This window comes from Hevea brasiliensis, chromosome 10 (genome assembly GCF_030052815.1).
Source record: "Hevea brasiliensis isolate MT/VB/25A 57/8 chromosome 10, ASM3005281v1, whole genome shotgun sequence".
Taxonomy (NCBI): domain Eukaryota; kingdom Viridiplantae; phylum Streptophyta; class Magnoliopsida; order Malpighiales; family Euphorbiaceae; genus Hevea; species Hevea brasiliensis.
In genome coordinates, this window is record NC_079502.1 from 39,666,580 (window position 1) to 39,686,022 (window position 19,443).

Sequence of the window (19,443 nt, forward strand, 5' to 3'; positions counted from 1 at the left end):
GTTAGGTCAGGAGTCAGTTCTAGGGGTGAATTGACTAAATTTCCCCTTGCCGGTTCAATCCGGTTTGCAAGTTATTTGATATTTCTTCTGGATCCCTGACCTAATTATTTGACCTACTTAACAATTCTTTTTCGTGATTTTCCCTTTTTCACTATGTTCGCAATAGTCCTAAGGACCACTTCATCACATTTTACGATTCGAAATTTGAGTTTAGACTGACCTCGCAGTCATTCCCGAGAAGGTCACCTATCGCTGTGACTCCCGGCTCATTTAACTTTTTGTACTTTGTTTTTCTTCTTTATACTTAACTATTTGACAATTACAAATTATTTGTGTTCAGGGCTTATCTAGGTATCTTAGACGTGGTTCTACTTCTCTAACTTGTCCGGACCGACATTGATCACCGAAACAGTAACATATACCAGGCTATACAAATAGGGGTGTTACAAATTATGTCCCTAACTCAACCAATTTGCTAGTCCAATTTGGGTCAGCAAATCTGACCAAAACCAAAACCTGACCTGAAATTCTGGGCAATGATCATACTTGACCAGTTTTGGCAAAAATGCCATAACTCTATCCACAAAACTAAAAATGCAATGAATCCAAAGCCAAAACCTCCATAAGACCTAGAACTACAATTTTAGTGTTTTGAACAGAACCAAGAACCTAATGGAACTTGGACAATTTGCTAGGATAAGTCAGTAATTCCAATCCTAGATTTCTTAAACTTGAACCAAAATTCCATTTCACCCCTGGATAGTAGTTAAATCATAACTCCGACTAGAAAACTCCAATTAGGATGAGCCAAACTGTTCTGGAAACTTAAGAAATAGGACTCCAACTTTGGTTTAGGAACCTTACTCAAATTGTGAGAGTAAGGACCCTAAAATGGGAATTATAGACACTGACCTAAACCTGAAATCCTGAATGTACAAGGTTCATGAGTCTAGGTCAGTTAATTAGCCATAACTCACCTTACACAACGTGAAACTTAGTGATTCTTGAATCTGTGTGACCCTAAGACATATGGGAATAACTCATATGAAGAACATTACGCCTAAATATGATTGTAACATGTCCAAATGGCTGGACAAATTTGGGATTCCAAAATCTGCCTAGTTCTATAACAATAATGAGTCAATAGACCAGTCTTGGAAAATTGACCATAACATGAGTTCTAAAACTGCAAATGATATGATTCAAAAAGTAAAATAAAGATAAGACATAGAGGAACAAATTCCATGAAGGAAGTGTGATCTAACAGACTTTGCATCATAGCCAGTTTGTTAGGACAAGTTGCAATACCAAATTTGGACCTTGAGAAAGGTTCATGAAATAACTTGTTATATGAAATGAAATTAACCAAAATGATTTGTTAACCACATAACTCATTTGAAAATGAGATTGGGACCTATGTTCCCATCACAAATGGAATGACCATGATATGCACAATGAATAGTGCCTATGAATAGTACATAAAATAACATAATGACACTAAATTACCCAATGTATGCCTAGACTTATTTGTAGAAATTGGATCGATTGGTATATCAATTAGGGACCACAGATTGCAATACTGCTTATATGAATGATCATTGGTAGATAATATATGTCTGATATGATTATTCTTATGGCTTTATGCCTTACATGATATGATTATTGACTTTTATGTCTGACATAATTTTTGGCTTTATGCCTGTCCGTTGGCCTTGTGCCTAACATAACATGATTTATACTTGGTAGACACACAAGGTGTTTAACTAGTATACTCCCGTGTATTCAGTCTTAATAATCAGTTATAGGTTACTTGGGCACTAATATGATTTTATAAGCTTTAATTTTAAACAATTACATTATAAAAATCCCAAACACATAATATGCTTCTACAGAGCAACAAAATATGCCAAGACTCAAAAGTATAAAAGTACATTATTTTATGGTTCTCCATCCATGAAACATGAATTGCTCTTTATTTAGCTTAATAAATGAATGGAGATAAATTATTATTTAGCCCAAAAAGATTTAATATGAGATAATTGAATGGAGAAAACCCAAAAAAGCTAAATTACTCCTAAAGCACCATAAAATAAAAGTAGCTTAAAATTTATAAAAATGCATTTATTTATGACGTTTCATATCTAAAACATGTATTTCTATTTATTTATCTCATTTTATTTTATTAAATGCACAACTAAGCAATATGCTTAGCGCAATGGATTTTTTTCTCGCGTAGGCATTGAAGATACAGCCCAGTAGATAGAGGACTCAGAATTGGACTACAAATCTGCACTAGAGTTAGTGTCACCTCTGCAGAGTATTTTTGGTAGGGCCCATGGTTACCAGTTGTATATTCATTTTTGTTCATTGTATATAAGGAAGATTGTAATCATATTTTGAGCTTGTATAATAAATTATAAATTATGTACATGAATTTTTTTAATGAAATGAAATATTTGTATTTTACAAGAAATGTTATATGAGTGATTGATGATATGAAATGGATATGTACTTGAGATATTGAAATATTGATATGAGATGTTTTAAAACAGAAATTATTTTTAATAGGTAAATAGTGAAATACCCCAAATGCTAATAAAGCAGGAGAGACTCATCTGTTTCCCCATTTGAAAAAAAAAAGAACACAAGATTAATAATGGATAAGATAAGATAAGATGATAAGGTGCTCAGTGCAGAATGTGGCACACTTTGCTCACTATGCTATAGATCGGGTAAGGGGTGTTACAAAGCTGACCAGAGCATATGCAATAAAATCTAAAGAGGATAAAGATGCTCTGATTGATAGGTGGTAAATTTCTATTATTTGATGCTAATTTGTATGCATTGATTGATCTGTATATCAATTAGGGACCACAGATTGCAATACTGCTTATATGAATGATCATTGGTAGATAATATATGTCTGATATGATTATTCTTATGGCTTTATGCCTTACATGATATGATTACTGACTTTTATGTCTGACATAATTTTTGGCTTTATGCCTGTCCGTTGGCCTTGTGCCTAACATAACATGATTTATACTTGGTAGACACACAAGGTGTCTAACTAGTATACTCCCGTGTATTCAGTCTTAATAATCAGTTATAGGTTACTTGGGCACTAATATGATTTTATAAGCTTTAATTTTAAACAATTACATTATAAAAATCCCAAACACATAATTTGCTTCTACAGAGCAACAAAATATGCCAAGACTCAAAAGTATAAAAGTACATTATTTTATGGTTCTCCATCCATGAAACATGAATTGCTCTTTATTTAGCTTAATAAATGAATGGAGATAAATTATTATTTAGCCCAAAAAGATTTAATATGAGATAATTGAATGGAGAAAACCCAAAAAAGCTAAATTACTCCTAAAGCACCATAAAATAAAAGTAGCTTAAAATTTATAAAAATGCATTTATTTATGACGTTTCATATCTAAAACATGTATTTCTATTTATTTATCTCATTTTATTTTATTAAATGCACAACTAAGCAATATGCTTAGCGCAATGGATTTTTTTCTCGCGTAGGCATTGAAGATACAGCCCAGTAGATAGAGGACTCAGAATTGGACTACAAATCTGCACTAGAGTTAGTGTCACCTCTGCAGAGTATTTTTGGTAGGGCCCATGGTTACCAGTTGTATATTCATTTTTGTTCATTGTATATAAGGAAGATTGTAATCATATTTTGAGCTTGTATAATAAATTATAAATTATGTACATGAATTTTTAATGAAATGAAATATTTGTATTTTACAAGAAATGTTATATGAGTGATTGATGATATGAAATGGATATGTACTTGAGATATTGAAATATTGATATGAGATGTTTTAAAACAGAAATTATTTTTAATAGGTAAATAGTGAAATACCCCAAATGCTAATAAAACAGGAGAGACTCCGTCTGTTTCCCCATTTGAAAAAAAAAAAAAGAACACAAGATTAATAATGGATAAGATAAGATAAGATGATAAGGTGCTCCGGTACAGAATGTGGCACACTTTGCTCAGCTATGCTATAGATCGGGTAAGGGGTGTTACAAAGCCCCAGCCAGAGCATATGCAATAAAATCTAAAGAGGATAAAGATGCTCCTGATTGATAGGTGGTAAATTTCTATTATTTGATGCTAATTTGTATGCATTGATTGATCTGTATATCAATTAGGGACCACAGATTGCAATACTGCTTATATGAATGATCATTGGTAGATAATATATGTCTGATATGATTATTCTTATGGCTTTATGCCTTACATGATATGATTACTGACTTTTATGTCTGACATAATTTTTGGCTTTATGCCTGTCCGTTGGCCTTGTGCCTAACATAACATGATTTATACTTGGTAGACACACAAGGTGTCTAACTAGTATACTCCCGTGTATTCAGTCTTAATAATCAGTTATAGGTTACTTGGGCACTAATATGATTTTATAAGCTTTAATTTTAAACAATTACATTATAAAAATCCCAAACACATAATTTGCTTCTACAGAGCAACAAAATATGCCAAGACTCAAAAGTATAAAAGTACATTATTTTATGGTTCTCCATCCATGAAACATGAATTGCTCTTTATTTAGCTTAATAAATGAATGGAGATAAATTATTATTTAGCCCAAAAAGATTTAATATGAGATAATTGAATGGAGAAAACCAAAAAAGCTAAATTACTCCTAAAGCACCATAAAATAAAAGTAGCTTAAAATTTATAAAAATGCATTTATTTATGACGTTTCATATCTAAAACATGTATTTCTATTTATTTATCTCATTTTATTTTATTAAATGCACAACTAAGCAATATGCTTAGCGCAATGGATTTTCTCGCGTAGGCATTGAAGATACAGCCCAGTAGATAGAGGACTCAGAATTGGACTACAAATCTGCACTAGAGTTAGTGTCACCTCTGCAGAGTATTTTTGGTAGGGCCCATGGTTACCAGTTGTATATTCATTTTTGTTCATTGTATATAAGGAAGATTGTAATCATATTTTGAGCTTGTATAATAAATTATAAATTATGTACATGAATTTTTTTAATGAAATGAAATATTTGTATTTTACAAGAAATGTTATATGAGTGATTGATGATATGAAATGGATATGTACTTGAGATATTGAAATATTGATATGAGATGTTTTAAAACAGGAAATTATTTTTAATAGGTAAATAGTGAAATACCCCAAATGCTAATAAAACAGGAGAGACTCCGTCTGTTTCCCCATTTGAAAAAAAAAAAAAGAACACAAGATTAATAATGGATAAGATAAGATAAGATGATAAGGTGCTCCGGTACAGAATGTGGCACACTTTGCTCACTATGCTATAGATCGGGTAAGGGTGTTACAAAGCCCTGACGAGCATATGCAATAAAATCTAAAGAGGATAAAGATGCTCCTGATTGATAGGTGGTAAATTTCTATTATTTGATGCTAATTTGTATGCATTGATTGATCTGTATATCAATTAGGGACCACAGATTGCAATACTGCTTATATGAATGATCATTGGTAGATAATATATGTCTGATATGATTATTCTTATGGCTTTATGCCTTACATGATATGATTACTGACTTTTATGTCTGACATAATTTTTGGCTTTATGCCTGTCCGTTGGCCTTGTGCCTAACATAACATGATTTATACTTGGTAGACACACAAGGTGTCTAACTAGTATACTCCCGTGTATTCAGTCTTAATAATCAGTTATAGGTTACTTGGGCACTAATATGATTTTATAAGCTTTAATTTTAAACAATTACATTATAAAAATCCCAAACACATAATATGCTTCTACAGAGCAACAAAATATGCCAAGACTCAAAAGTATAAAAGTACATTATTTTATGGTTCTCCATCCATGAAACATGAATTGCTCTTTATTTAGCTTAATAAATGAATGGAGATAAATTATTATTTAGCCCAAAAAGATTTAATATGAGATAATTGAATGGAGAAAACCCAAAAAAGCTAAATTACTCCTAAAGCACCATAAAATAAAAGTAGCTTAAAATTTATAAAAATGCATTTATTTATGACGTTTCATATCTAAAACATGTATTTCTATTTATTTATCTCATTTTATTTTATTAAATGCACAACTAAGCAATATGCTTAGCGCAATGGATTTTTTTCTCCCGTAGGCATTGAAGATACAGCACAGTAGATAGAGGACTCAGAAAATTAATACTTAGACGCAAGGATCGCTTTTAAAACTTTCTTTTTAAACAGAAAATTAATATTCCTAGTATTATAGCTAGACAAACAACTCCTATTACTATTTCTAAATTACTTTTAGACACTCTAGATTCTTTATGATATTGATTATATTCAAACCTATTTCTATATACTGGACTCTCAGGATTATACATACAATATTATTTCAGTAGTACGTGGCGTTGTAGCTACAGGTCGCTCTACCTTCCAACAGTGAAGGGCTAAAGCGGTTAGTAGTTTCCAGCCGATATACCACTTACTTGCTTAGGAGAAGAAGAGTCTTAAAAATTATTATTATTAAGTAAAAAATCTAAAAATCTAATTATAATATTAAACAAATTTAACAAACGTTGATGCTCTCTACAATCACACAATTCATTATGAGTTTCAACATGCTCATTAAATAGATTAGTTCCGTTTTCTATTAAAGCTTGTCTAAACAGTTCTACTTCACGTCTATTAGTCAAGTCAAGAGTACATAAATAAAATAAAAGACAATTAATATATGTGGACATAAATAGTAAACGTGAACAGTTTCTGATGTACAGGATCCCTTTAAGGGCAAGTACAGAGCATACTTAAACAATTATGATGCTTACAGTGCTTCCAATAAAACAAATATTTAAATAGTAACAGTATGAACAGTAATACTTACAGTGTTATTCCAACCAGTGGGTTTAATGGAGGATGAAGGAATGCTTGCTGAAGGTGGAGGTGAATAGTAGACTCTATAGTCAAACTTACCAGATGGTTGACCAAGCAGGTCCTCAATGTTACGGGATTTAAACTCTAGTTCTTTGTTTAGTTCTTTAGCTTGATCTATTAAAACATCTAGTTCTTTTCCTACTTTGTTTAATGAAGATCGAATATCAGAAGTAGAAGAGAAATTCATAAACTCTTTATTGATAAAAACAGTACACGTAAGAACACTTTGAACAAAACAGTAGCAAAGCAGAGAAAACAAATTGAAAACTTAGAGAACACTCTATATTACAACTTATTGCCTAAGTTACATTCTGCTTGTTAAGCAAGTCGAGAGGCCTTCTTATAGTCTTTAGAAGGAATCTTCTGATGTCATGGCATGCATCACTTTTAAGTGGCAGACAAGATAAGGTGGAGTTGGTAGTGGCTTTCTTTAGTGCTGGCAAGAATCTTTTGACTTTTTATAGTGCATATGGGTCCTGGCTGTCGTCCCAATACTGTCCTTCCATATCAGTGTCGCTGTCGCTATCGTCCTTTTTGTGAGACTTGGAGCACTCAGCAGCATCTTTTGCTTTTGAAGTGGATGCTTTTGAGCTGGCTTCTTTGTCTTCTTCTTGTAGTGCGCTGAAAAGTTGTCGGCGCAATTCTTCTTTCGGCACTGATTTGAGTAGGTCTTTGAAAAGATCGGCGATCTGAAGAGACCGATGGACTTGGCGATGATGGCTTTTTAGCCAGAGTGATTAGTCCTTTGGAGGAATAGGCGAGGGTGGCTCAAAAAGTCACACTTATCCCACCATTTGATTAGGACTCTTACGGTTAACGAGTGCGTGTTCGAGAGAATTCACTGAACCTTTTCATCTTTTTTCTTGAGATAATATAATCCCATCTGACTATCCATGGTATTTTGTAAAGGATAGTAAATAGTAATCTTGAATCCTTTAAGGATTTATTTGAATCGGTAAACTGTTCATAAACAGCCCGAACCTTATTAGGTAAAGAAATGGGATATAATCCCCAGTTAAAGAACCATTCATAGAACCATGAGGGAAATTCCCATGATTCTTTGTCTAACTGGAATTGTATGAACCAGCTAAACTTTTTCTGCCTATTTTCATAAATTAAGGCACCAGTCGAGCAATCATGTAATCAAAATAATTAAAGTACAGGTTTACGAAATTCAACTCTCTTTGTTTAAAGAGTGAATCTCCCCAATCATCGTAGGTAATAACCCTTTTGATGATAAACTTGCTGAAAGCCCACTCATTAGCGGACCTTTCTGTAGGTGAGAAGACCACTGAGTCGGTCTCTGCTAGGATAGTTTGATAATAAGTGTAGTCCTTTGGTAAATAAGGATTCACTGTATGATGTTCTGTATAGAAATTTGCCACCTCATAAGGTTTCAAATCCTTGTGTTTCCTGTCAATGGGCATAAGGAAACGATGGCGATTGGAATGTAGGGGTAATTAACCTCCTTAGCATTATTAGCTTCGACACTGATAGCATAAGCGTCGTTTCTGAGTTTGTCCATCATTTTAGACGGAGGTGGAGATACCTCGTGAGTCCGTTTTGACGGAGTTACTGAGGCTTTTGAACTCATGTCCTGTAAGGAATTCACGTGTCAAGAAATCAGGTAATGAGTTAGTTTCTCCTTTAATAAACTCAATATCGAAATCAAATACAGACAAAATAGCCTGCCATCTTGCAAATATCTGTTTAGATGCGATGTTTTTAACATCTTTCAGTAATATTTCTTTTGCACTTTTACAATCAACCCTTATAAGGAATTTCTGATTTAATAAATCAGATTCGAACTTTTGTACACAGAGAACTATAGATAAGATCTCTTTTTTAACCGTAGAGTAATTAACTCTAGGTCCTGTCCAAATACCACTGGTAAATCTGACTAGGGTTTCTTTGTCATCTAGTTTTTGTTTTAAGATGCCTCCATACCCGATGTCAGATGCGTCAGTTTCCACTACCTTTAAGGCAGATGGATGAGGTATTGCCAGACAAGGAAGGGTCTTAACCCTTTGTTTTATCCGTTTAACAGATAAAGTATGTTTTTTGGTCCATGGGCTTGGATTCTTTTTAAGTCTTTGGAATAAAGGCTTTGCATCATGGGCCAGGTCTTTATAGAAGTCTGAGACATAATTTAGGCTTCCTAAAAACCTTTGAAGCTGGGTTTTTTCTTTTATTTCATCAGGAAATTTACTGGCAAATTCAATGGCTCGATCAATAGGGATAATTGATCCTTGTTTTATATTATGTCCTAAAAATCTAATATTAGTCTGAAAGAGTTTAATCTTTCTGGCCGAGACTACCAAGCCATTTCTTTTGACAATTTTCATAAACACATTTAAGTGTTTGAAATGTTGATCAATTGTCCTGGAGAAAATAAGGACATCATCAATGTAAACAATTGAGAATGCTGAATAAGCATTGAATATTTCATTCATAATTTTTTGAAATTCTGAAGGGGCATTTTTAAGCCCAAAGGGCATTATGTTCCATTCGTAATGTCCAAATGGTACAGTAAAGGTAGTTTTATACCTATCTGTTTCAGCTATCTGGATTTGCCAATATCCAGACTTCATATAGAATTTTGAAAAGATTTGGGCCTCAAAGAGTCTATTTAATAGATCTCTTTTATTAGGCAATGGATATCTTATCCATCTTAGGGCCTTATTTAAAGGCTTATAATTGATTACCAATCTAGGTACTCCTCTTTCTAGTTCAGCGGCATTTTCAACATAAAATGCTGGGCAACTCCATGGGCTTTGACTTTTTCTAATTAGCCCTTTTGACTCGAGGTCAGCAATTTCTTTTTTACAGATCTCCAAATGTCTTGGTCCCATGGCAATGGGCCGGGCCTTCGTAGGAATCAATCTTTCTTCAAAATCAGGCTCATATGGTAGATTAACCACATGGCTTTTTCTAGCCCAGAAGGCATTAGGTACTTCTGCACAGATGCTATTAGCCATCTCATTTTGAAGTTGTTTTATTTTTTCTTGTATTAAAGGTTCATTAACCTTTTGTTGTATTGTTTTGTAATCAACTTCTCTTTTAAGAGAATAAATAAATTTTTCTTTCCTTTTGATGTTACTTTTAAGTACATCAATTTCTCTCTCAATGGGTAAAGAGATAAATTCAAAAATAATCTCTCTCCCCTCTATTTCTGTTGTTATTCCCTTTTCAGTAATTGACTTAATTGGGTATAACATGTGAAGGAATGGGTTCCCTAGGATTACTGGATGAGATAATCCTTTTACCATTATAAATGGTATTTCAAAACATATTCCTTGATTACAAACTACCGTATCAGATAATTTGTATTTAATGTCCATTTTAGAACTATCTGCTGTATGTAATTCTTCGACTGTTTTAGAGAAGTATTTTGAAGGTACAAGTCCTTCATCTATGCAGCATAAATCTGCGCCTGAGTCTATTAAGGCTATAGTACTAAATAAGTACTCCTTTTGAACAATGATTGTGACTTTAGTATGCCACTTATGGGTGATTACTCTATCTATACGATTGACATACTGAAGACTGTTTATTTCTACTGGTTCCTGTTTTTCTACTTCTTTTTCTGTTGTTTCCACTATTAAGGGAAATTCTTGTTTTGCTTCTAGCAAGACTATTTTTTCTTTCAAAAATTGTACTTCGAATTTAATCGAATTTACTTCTTGTCTTAACTCTTTTAGAGTTGGTTCTCTTGGCATTTTAGCTTTTTTTATTCTTTCCATAACTTCTTTAAGTTCATATGGATTTGTTCTTTCTTCTATCTTTCTTTCTAAAGGACTTTTATCCTTAACTAAGTTTAAATATTCTTCTAATTTTTCTCTTTTTTCTCCTTGATCTTCTATCTTATCTATAAGATCTAACATCAAGTTTTGTTCTTTTGTTAAGACACATAAACCATTTAAGGTACAAAGTGATTTGTAATAATCACATTTTCCATCACAGATTTGATCTTGTTCTGGTTCTAACTCAGTAGAAGATTCTTCAGAAGTATAATCTAACGCATTGACTTCTAAATCTTTTTCTGAATCAGACTCATTTAAGAGGATTTTAATTAATGAATCTTTAAGATTGTCATTAATTTCTAAGGCTTGAATTTGTTGTTTGACTCTACACTTGTTAGCGTAGTGACCAGTTTTTCCACATTTGTAACAGACTATATTAGTCTCTTTTATTATTCTTTTCTTCTTTTTAGAAGAGGTGACAGGTTTACTTTTAACTGGTTGTTTAAACCGTTTTTCTTTTCGAGGGTAAAAGGTTCTGTGTTTTTTAAACCTTTTTCTCTTACTCTCTCTCCCCAGTTTTTTAACTTTGCCTTTATAAGGAAAAGTTACTGGTGGTAAACCATACTGTTCACAGAAATCACCGAGTATTTGATGAGAATCAAGCTACATCCACAACAAAGGATTTCATCCAAGGTCCAATTACTAGGGCTAGAGCTAAATCACTTCAGAATTTAATTTGTGAAATCATAAGGAGCAAGGATTATAAGCTGGAATGGCATGAAGAAAAATGTAAAGGATTAAATTTGGTGAAAATTATGCTTAGAAGTGACCAGGTGTCATATGGAGCATTAGATTACATGGAATAACCCGTGGACATGCATGCACCAGATCCAACCCATGTACATGTATCTGCTGGCACCTTTTTCAAGGAATATTCCATCTGTTATAACCATTTCTCTTTTGGACTTAAATGCCCTTATTTGCTGCTGCATTAAATTTACTTTTTGTAAGGAGTTTTTAGTCTTTTGATAGATTAATTTTTGTTTGGACTTAAAGCTCCCTACAGCTGTTACAAAAGTAGGGATATTTTTGTCTTTAGCTTTGAAGCCAAGAGGCTATAAATACAAGTGTAATGAGAGAGTGGAGGACACACTTGAATATTAATGAGAGATTGTTTCTGCTCCTCTAGTGAGTAATTGGCTGTTGCCTTTGTTCTTGTGAAGCTCATTAACTTGCTGAGATTCTATCTTGCAAGGTTTAATGTGCATAATATTCTTGGTTTATTCATTCTCCATATGAATTAGGTCAAGAATTCCATTTCTGATATTTTCTTTGAATTACACAACAATCTGATTGTGCTGGTTCAAAGATTCAAATTCATACATCTTGATTTGGTGCTTTCCATATTGTTCATTCAATTCTTGAATGTGGGTTTTCAAGTTACCAATTACTTGAAGGTTCACATCAGTTTTGGTATCAGAGCAAAGGGACATCCAAACAAGGTAGATTATCTATTTGCTTTTTATTCTTTGTGTTTCTTACCTTCTTCATATTTGCTGTTTGGCTCTTGGGGTTTAGTTGGACCTGTTTGTTTAAAAATTTGTTTTGTTGGGTTTGTCTTAGGGTTTTGGGTTAATCAAGCTAAAGCGATTATTCTAGCCATCCATTTTGCTTCCTTCATTTTGATATTAAGCATGAGAGATTATCTGGTTCATTGAGTTCGGCTTACCAATTTGGCCTGAAACTGCACCAGCATTATTTGGGTGTGTTTAAGACGTTGGGTGTAAATTTTGGGGGTTGTTTGATATCGTTTGCCTGCTGAACCAATATTTTGCGGCAGACCCAATCAAATTATGTTCACATAGCAAATAGACCCAGAAATTCATGAAAATTTACAAGGTGTTTATACCCCATATCAGTAGTTCCCATATTAAATTTCAGCTTTAAATTCATCCGTTTGTGTGGGGAACCAAAATTTTGCGGCAGAATCGATCAAAATAAGTTCACATAGGAAATATACCCAGAAATTTCTGAAAATTTACCAAGTGTTTATACCCCATATCAGTAGTTCCCAAATTAAATTTCAGCTTAAAATTCATCCGTTTGTGTGGGGAACCAAAATTTTGCGGCAGACCCGATCAAATTAAGTTCACATAGCAAATCAGCCCTGAAATTCCTGAAAATTTACAGGCCATTTGTGCCACATTTGAGCTATTCTCAAATTAAATTTCAGCTCAAAATTTAATCGTTTGTGTGGGGAACAAAAAATTTGGGGCAGACACGATTATATTTGATTTACATAGTAAGTCTGTCAAGAAAAGCGTGAAATTCTTGCAGCAATTAGTCAGTATTGGGTTGCATTTTCCTACTCAATTTCAGATCAAAATACACTCATTTGCTTGGTGATCCTAAATTTATGCAATTCTTGGTGTATTGTGTGAACTGCTGGTAATTGTGATAAGTTGGTGGCAAACTTGGATATTTAAGCTTAATATCTCTACTTTAGGTTGTCTCTTTTCCAGCTTACTGCTCTTTTATTTTGGTGTCTTCTTTCTTGATTCCTATTGCATTACATTTCCATACTTGAGCTTTTCTTTTCTTGACTTCTTGAATCACATTATTGTTTTCTTGATTGCTCGTTTTGATCCGTCACATTCAAGAATTTTATTGTGTGTTAAATTTTTGTGGGTACAGTCTTGGTTTGAGTTACTTGAGTTTGATAAGAACTTGTGGACATAGCCAAGAGAGGTAAAAGGCACAGAGTGGTGAGTTCATAAGAGGGAAAAAGCCTTGTTGAGTTACACGAGTGGAGTGTCCTCTGTTGAGTGTAAACACGTAAGGGAGCGAGTGAGGTGTTTTCTTTACACTAACCATTTTCTTGCAGGTCTGAAAACATGTCTAGAAAGGGTGATGGTAGTGAGGGGGAAGGTGAAAATCCATTCTACATGCAGGCTGTCAGACAACAATTTGAAAGAATGAATGTTGTGTGCAATGAAATCATAGATAGGTTGGAAAGATTGGAGCAAAGAGATAGGCAAAATGAGAGAAGGCCAAATTGGAGGGATCTTGTACCTCCAGTAGTTGAATCTGATGAAGTTGAGGTTGATAACTATGATTTTGAGGTTGAAAGACCTAGGAGGGGTAGATATGAGAGAAGAGCTGAAGATAGGAGGAATGGGGATAGGAGGATAAGAAGAGAGGAAAGAGAGAGGAATAGGGTAGATGACAATATCAAAAGTATTAAAATGAGCATCCCTTCTTTCCAAGGGAAAAATGATCCGGATGTGTATCTTGAATGGGAAAGGAAGGTAGAAGCTGTGTTTGATTGTCATCACTATTCAGAGGAAAAGAAAGTAAAGTTAGCAGCAGTAGAATTTACTGATTATGCTTTGGTATGGTGGGATCAAGTGTTGATTAGTAGAAGGAGAAATTATGAGCAATCAATTGCAACCTGGGGTGAGATGAAAACTATAATGAGGAAGAGATTTGTTCCTAGTCATTACTATAGAGAGCTACATCAGAGGTTACAAAGATTGAGTCAAGGTTCTAAAAGTGTTGAAGATTATCATAAAGAAATGGAAATTGCTATGATTAGAGCAAATGTGGAGGAGGATAGAGAAGCCACCATGGCTAGATTCTTGAATGGGCTAAACAAGGAGATTGCTCATATTGTTGAGTTACATCACTATGTTGAGTTGGAGGATATGGTCCACATGGCTATGAAGGTAGAAAGGCAACTTAAAAGCAAGTCAAAATTTGGAGGAAATGCAGGTACTTCTTCATCTTGGAAGTCTAACTGGAAGAAGGAGGATAGGGAAAAGGCTTTTAGCAACTATAAGAAAAATGAGGATAAGGAAAAGAAGGCGGAGAAGAAATTTGCAGAAAGTAAAGGAAAGGAGGTTGCAACTACTACCCGAAATAGAGACGTGAAGTGTTTTAGGTGTTTGGGCAGTGGACACATAGCTTCTCAATGCCCTAACAAGAGAGTCATGGTCATGAGAGAAAATGGTGAGATAGAAACAGAGGAGGAAATTGTGAGTGATTCCACATCTTCAGGGGAGGAGGATGCAGAGGTAGAATATGCTGCTGAAGGAAGTGCTCTAGTGATTATGAGAGCATTAAATACTCAAGTAAAGGAGGATGTTGGTGATGAATTGCAAAGAGAAACAATTTTTCATACAAGGTGTCTTATCCAAGACAAAGCTTGTAGTGTCATCATTGATGGGGGAAGTTGTGCCAATGTTGCTAGTACTATTTTGGTGCAGAGATTAAGGTTGAGGACTTCGAAACACCCTAGACCCTATAAATTGCAGTGGTTGAATGAATGTGGTGAGGTGAAAGTAACAAAACGAGTATTGATTTCCTTTGCAATAGGAAAGTATCAAGATGAGGTTATGTGTGACGTGGTTCCAATGCAAGCTGGCCATTTATTACTTGGCCGACCATGGCAATTTGATAGAAAGGTGATCCACGATGGGTATAAAAATAGGTATTCTTTTGAAATGAATGGAAGGAAAATCATTTTGGCACCTATGACACCAAAACAGATTTATGAAGACCAAACAAGGCTTAAGCAAGCAATGGGTGAGGAAAAATCAAGAGTGGCCGAAAAGAGAGCAGAGAAGAAAAGAAGGAGTGAAAAGAAATTGAGTGAAAATGTTGTGAGTGAGCAAGACAAGGGTGGTTGTGAGGAAAGAAAAGAGAGTAAAGAAAACATTCCAAGAGTGCTTGAAAAAGGTGAATCTTCGGCGCAAAAGGAGAGCTGTCCGGAAAGAGGGGAGAGAAAATTAAGCTTGTATGCTAAAGGAAGAGATGTGAGGAATGCCATGTTTGCCAACAAGCAAATGTTATTAATTGTGTTTAAGGACTCTTGTTTATCCACATCTGACCTTGACCCCAATTTGCCTAGCGTTGTTGTCTCCCTTTTGCAGGAATATGAGGATGTACTACCTGAGGAGATGCCAGCTGGACTACCACCTATTCGAGGGATTGAGCACCAGATTGATTTTGTACCTGGAGCAGTTATTCCCAACCGTCCAGCCTATACCCCTGAAGAAACCAAAGAATTACAAAGGCAAGTTGAGGAATTGCTAGCTAAGGGATATGTGAGAGAAAGTATGAGCCCTTGTGCTGTACCCGTCCTTTTGGTACCAAAGAAAGATGGCACATGGCGCATGTGTGTGGATTGTAGGGCGGTCAACAAAATCACTGTAAAGTATCGCCATCCTATACCTAGATTGGATGATATGTTGGATGAACTTTGTGGTGCTTGTGTTTTTACCAAAATTGACTTGAAAAGCGGATATCATCAAATTCGCATGAAAGTAGGTGATGAATGGAAGACTGCATTTAAAACAAAACATGGACTATATGAGTGGTTAGTGATGCCTTTTGGTCTAACTAATGCTCCTAGCACTTTTATGAGATTGATGAATCATGTGTTGCGTGCTTTTATTGGAAAATTTGTTGTTGTTTATTTTGATGATATATTGGTTTACAGTAGAGGCATGAATGAACATATGCATCATTTAAGGGCTGTATTCGATGTGTTAAGAAAGGAAAAATTATATGCTAACTTGAAGAAATGTTCATTTTGCATGGAAAAGGTTGTCTTTTTAGGATTTTTCATTAGTGCTAATGGTGTTGAAGTTGATGATGAAAAAATTAGAGCTATTAGAGATTGGCCCATTCCAAAGACTGCATCTGAAGTACGTAGTTTTCATGGACTAGCTAGTTTCTATAGAAGATTTATTAAGAATTTCAGTACCATTGCAGCACCATTGAATGATCTTGTCAAAAAGAATGTTAATTTTGTTTGGGAACAGAAACAAGATGATGCTTTTCACAAAATTAAAGAGATTTTATGTTCCGCTCCTGTGCTGGCTTTACCTGATTTTTGCAAAACTTTTGAGATTGAGTGTGACGCATCAGGAATAGGTATTGGAGCCGTTTTAATGCAGGAAAAGAGACCAATAGCATACTTTAGTGAGAAGCTTAATGGAGCAGCTTTAAACTATTCTACATATGACAAGGAGTTGTATGCATTGGTACGTGCCTTGGAAACATGGCAACATTACCTTTGGCCAAAGCAATTTGTCATCCACACAGATCATGAGTCATTGAAGCATATCAAGGTGCAAAATAAGTTGAGTAGGCGTCATGCAAAATGGGTTGAGTTCCTTGAGACCTTCCCATATGTGATTCAATACAAACATGGGAAAGAAAATGTGGTGGCTGATGCCTTATCTCGAAGGTATAACCTTCTTGCCCTTCTTGATGCAAAGTTATTAGGATTCGAATATGTGAAAGAATTATATGCTGAAGATGATGACTTTGCTAGAGTGTATGCAGCTTGTGAAAAGAATGCTTTTGAGAAGTTTTATAGGCATGATGGATATTTGTTTAGAGAAAATAGATTGTGTGTGCCTAAGAGTTCCATGCGTGAATTACTTGTGAATGAGTCTCATGCTGGTGGATTAATGGGTCATTTTGGTGTTGCCAAAACTTTAGATGTATTGAAGGAACATTTTTACTGGCCGAATATGAAAAGAGATGTTGAAAGAGTATGTGCTAGGTGCATTGTGTGCGCTAAGGCTAAATCTAGAGTTTTGCCACAAGGTTTGTATACACCTTTGCCTACCTTTAGTGATCCTTGGGTTCATTTGATGAGGATCATCAAGGAGCACCACCACCCTTCAAAGGGGCAATCACTAGGGCGAGAGCTAAGCAACTTCAAAGCATGCTCATGGACCATAAAAGGATTTTCGGCTTAGGAGGGGAGCTGCATAAGGAAGACCTAGCTTGCTTGCTCCAAGAATCTAAGTGGATCACCATGTGCCAAGTTGGAGCTTCCATTGCCACGTCACCAGCCACGTCAGATTCCATTGCCACGTCATCGACCATGTCACCAGCCACTTTGGACATGCCTCATGCCACCCTGGAGTCCACTTGGCAGCCACCTAGGTGTTTGTAGGGTTCATGCCACAAAGAGGGATTAATTGCTGCCACCTTTTGCCCTTTTGCAATAAATGCTGCTGCCATCTTTTGTCTTTATAATTAATGCACTTTCTATTCTTGTTAGGATAGCCAACATAGCACAATTATTTGTAACTTTTGTCTAAACAAATTTAGCTTATGTTTCTGTAACCCTAGGTTTATAAGGAAGAGAATACCATCTTCTTCCTTCAGTTTTTGATTGCTGCTGTAGATGAGAACCTCCCTTGGAGAGAGTTTGAGTCTTCTTTCTTGCTAGTTTCTGGAAGAACTAGAACTTAGGCAACTTGATCACTTGCCTATTTTACTTGATGATCAATGTAATCTCCCACAAGTTGAGTTATTGTGTTGACACTTGATCTGTTCCTCTTTGAAATATATATTCTGGTGCTTCTTTGTCCATAGAGATTGCATCTTATTTTGTTCAAAGAAAACTTGTTTTGGTGTTGATGATCCTTGGGTTCCATTAGAGGTCTGCATCCTTAGGCAATGTTCATTTGGGTGCTTATCATCATTTGTCTATGGATTTTGTGTTGGGATTACCTAGGTCTAAACAAGGCCATGATTCAATTTTTGTTGTTGTTGACAGGTTTTCAAAAATGGCACATTTTATTCCATGCCATAAAACTGATGATGCTACAAATGTTGCAAATTTATTTTTTAGAGATATTGTTAGGTTGCATGGCATACCTAAGAGTTTAGTTAGTGATAGGGATGTTAAATTCCTTAGTCACTTTTGGAAGGTTTTGTGGGGAAAATTGGGCACCAAGTTGTTATTTTCCACCACTTGTCACCCACAAACCGATGGTCAAACTGAAGTAGTAAATAGGACACTAACTACTCTTTTGCGTGCTGTGGTTAAGCAAAATTTGAAGTCATGGGAAGATTGCATTCCACTTGTTGAATTTGCATACAATAGAAATGTGCATTCTTCTACTAACTATTCTCCATTTGAAATTGTGTATGGTTTCAATCCTTCAACTCCTTTGGATCTTTTACCTTTGCCTGTGAACGAGCTTGCTAGTTTAGATGGAAAAAGAAAAGCAGAATTGGTGAAGAAAATCCATGAACAAGCCAAGCTTCAAATTGAAAAGAACAATGAAAAATATGCTAGTCAAGCCAACAAAGGAAGGAAGAAAGTCACATTTCAACCTGGAGATTGGGTATGGGTTCACTTGCGCAAAGAAAGGTTTCCTCTCAAGGAAATCAAAATTACAACCAAGATGTGATGGACCTTTCCAAGTGCTGACCAAAATTAATGATAACGCTTACAAAATAAACCTGCCCGGTGAGTATAATGTCAGTGCCACCTTCAATGTTGCTGATTTATCTCCTTGTGTTGATGCAGAAACAAATTCGAGGACGAATCCTTTTGAAGCGGAGGGGAATGATGAGAATCAAGCTACATCCACAACAAAGGATTTCATCCAAGGTCCAATTACTAGGGCTAGAGCTAAATCACTTCAGAATTTAATTTGTGAAATCATAAGGAGCAAGGATTATAAGCTGGAATGGCATGAAGAAAAATGTAAAGGATTAAATTTGGTGAAAATTATGCTTAGAAGTGACCAGGTGTCATATGGAGCATTAGATTACATGGAATAACCCGTGGACATGCATGCACCAGATCCAACCCATGTACATGTATCTGCTGGCACCTTTTTCAAGGAATATTCCATCTGTTATAACCATTTCTCTTTTGGACTTAAATGCCCTTATTTGCTGCTGCATTAAATTTACTTTTTGTAAGGAGTTTTTAGTCT

General features: G+C 35.0%; 1 protein-coding gene across 1 annotated transcript; it reads left to right on the top strand.

Annotated features, from left to right (window-relative positions):
- The first annotated feature begins 13,604 nt into the window (after positions 1 to 13,604).
- Positions 13,605 to 17,660, top strand: LOC131169353 (uncharacterized). The gene is made up of 4 exons (XM_058128574.1): positions 13,605 to 15,288; positions 15,469 to 15,765; positions 15,844 to 17,266; positions 17,368 to 17,660. Exons 1-4 carry the CDS (start codon positions 13,633 to 13,635, stop codon positions 17,658 to 17,660), a joined length of 3,669 nt encoding a protein of 1,222 aa, XP_057984557.1. The 5' UTR covers positions 13,605 to 13,632.
- Positions 17,661 to 19,443: the final 1,783 nt, after the last annotated feature.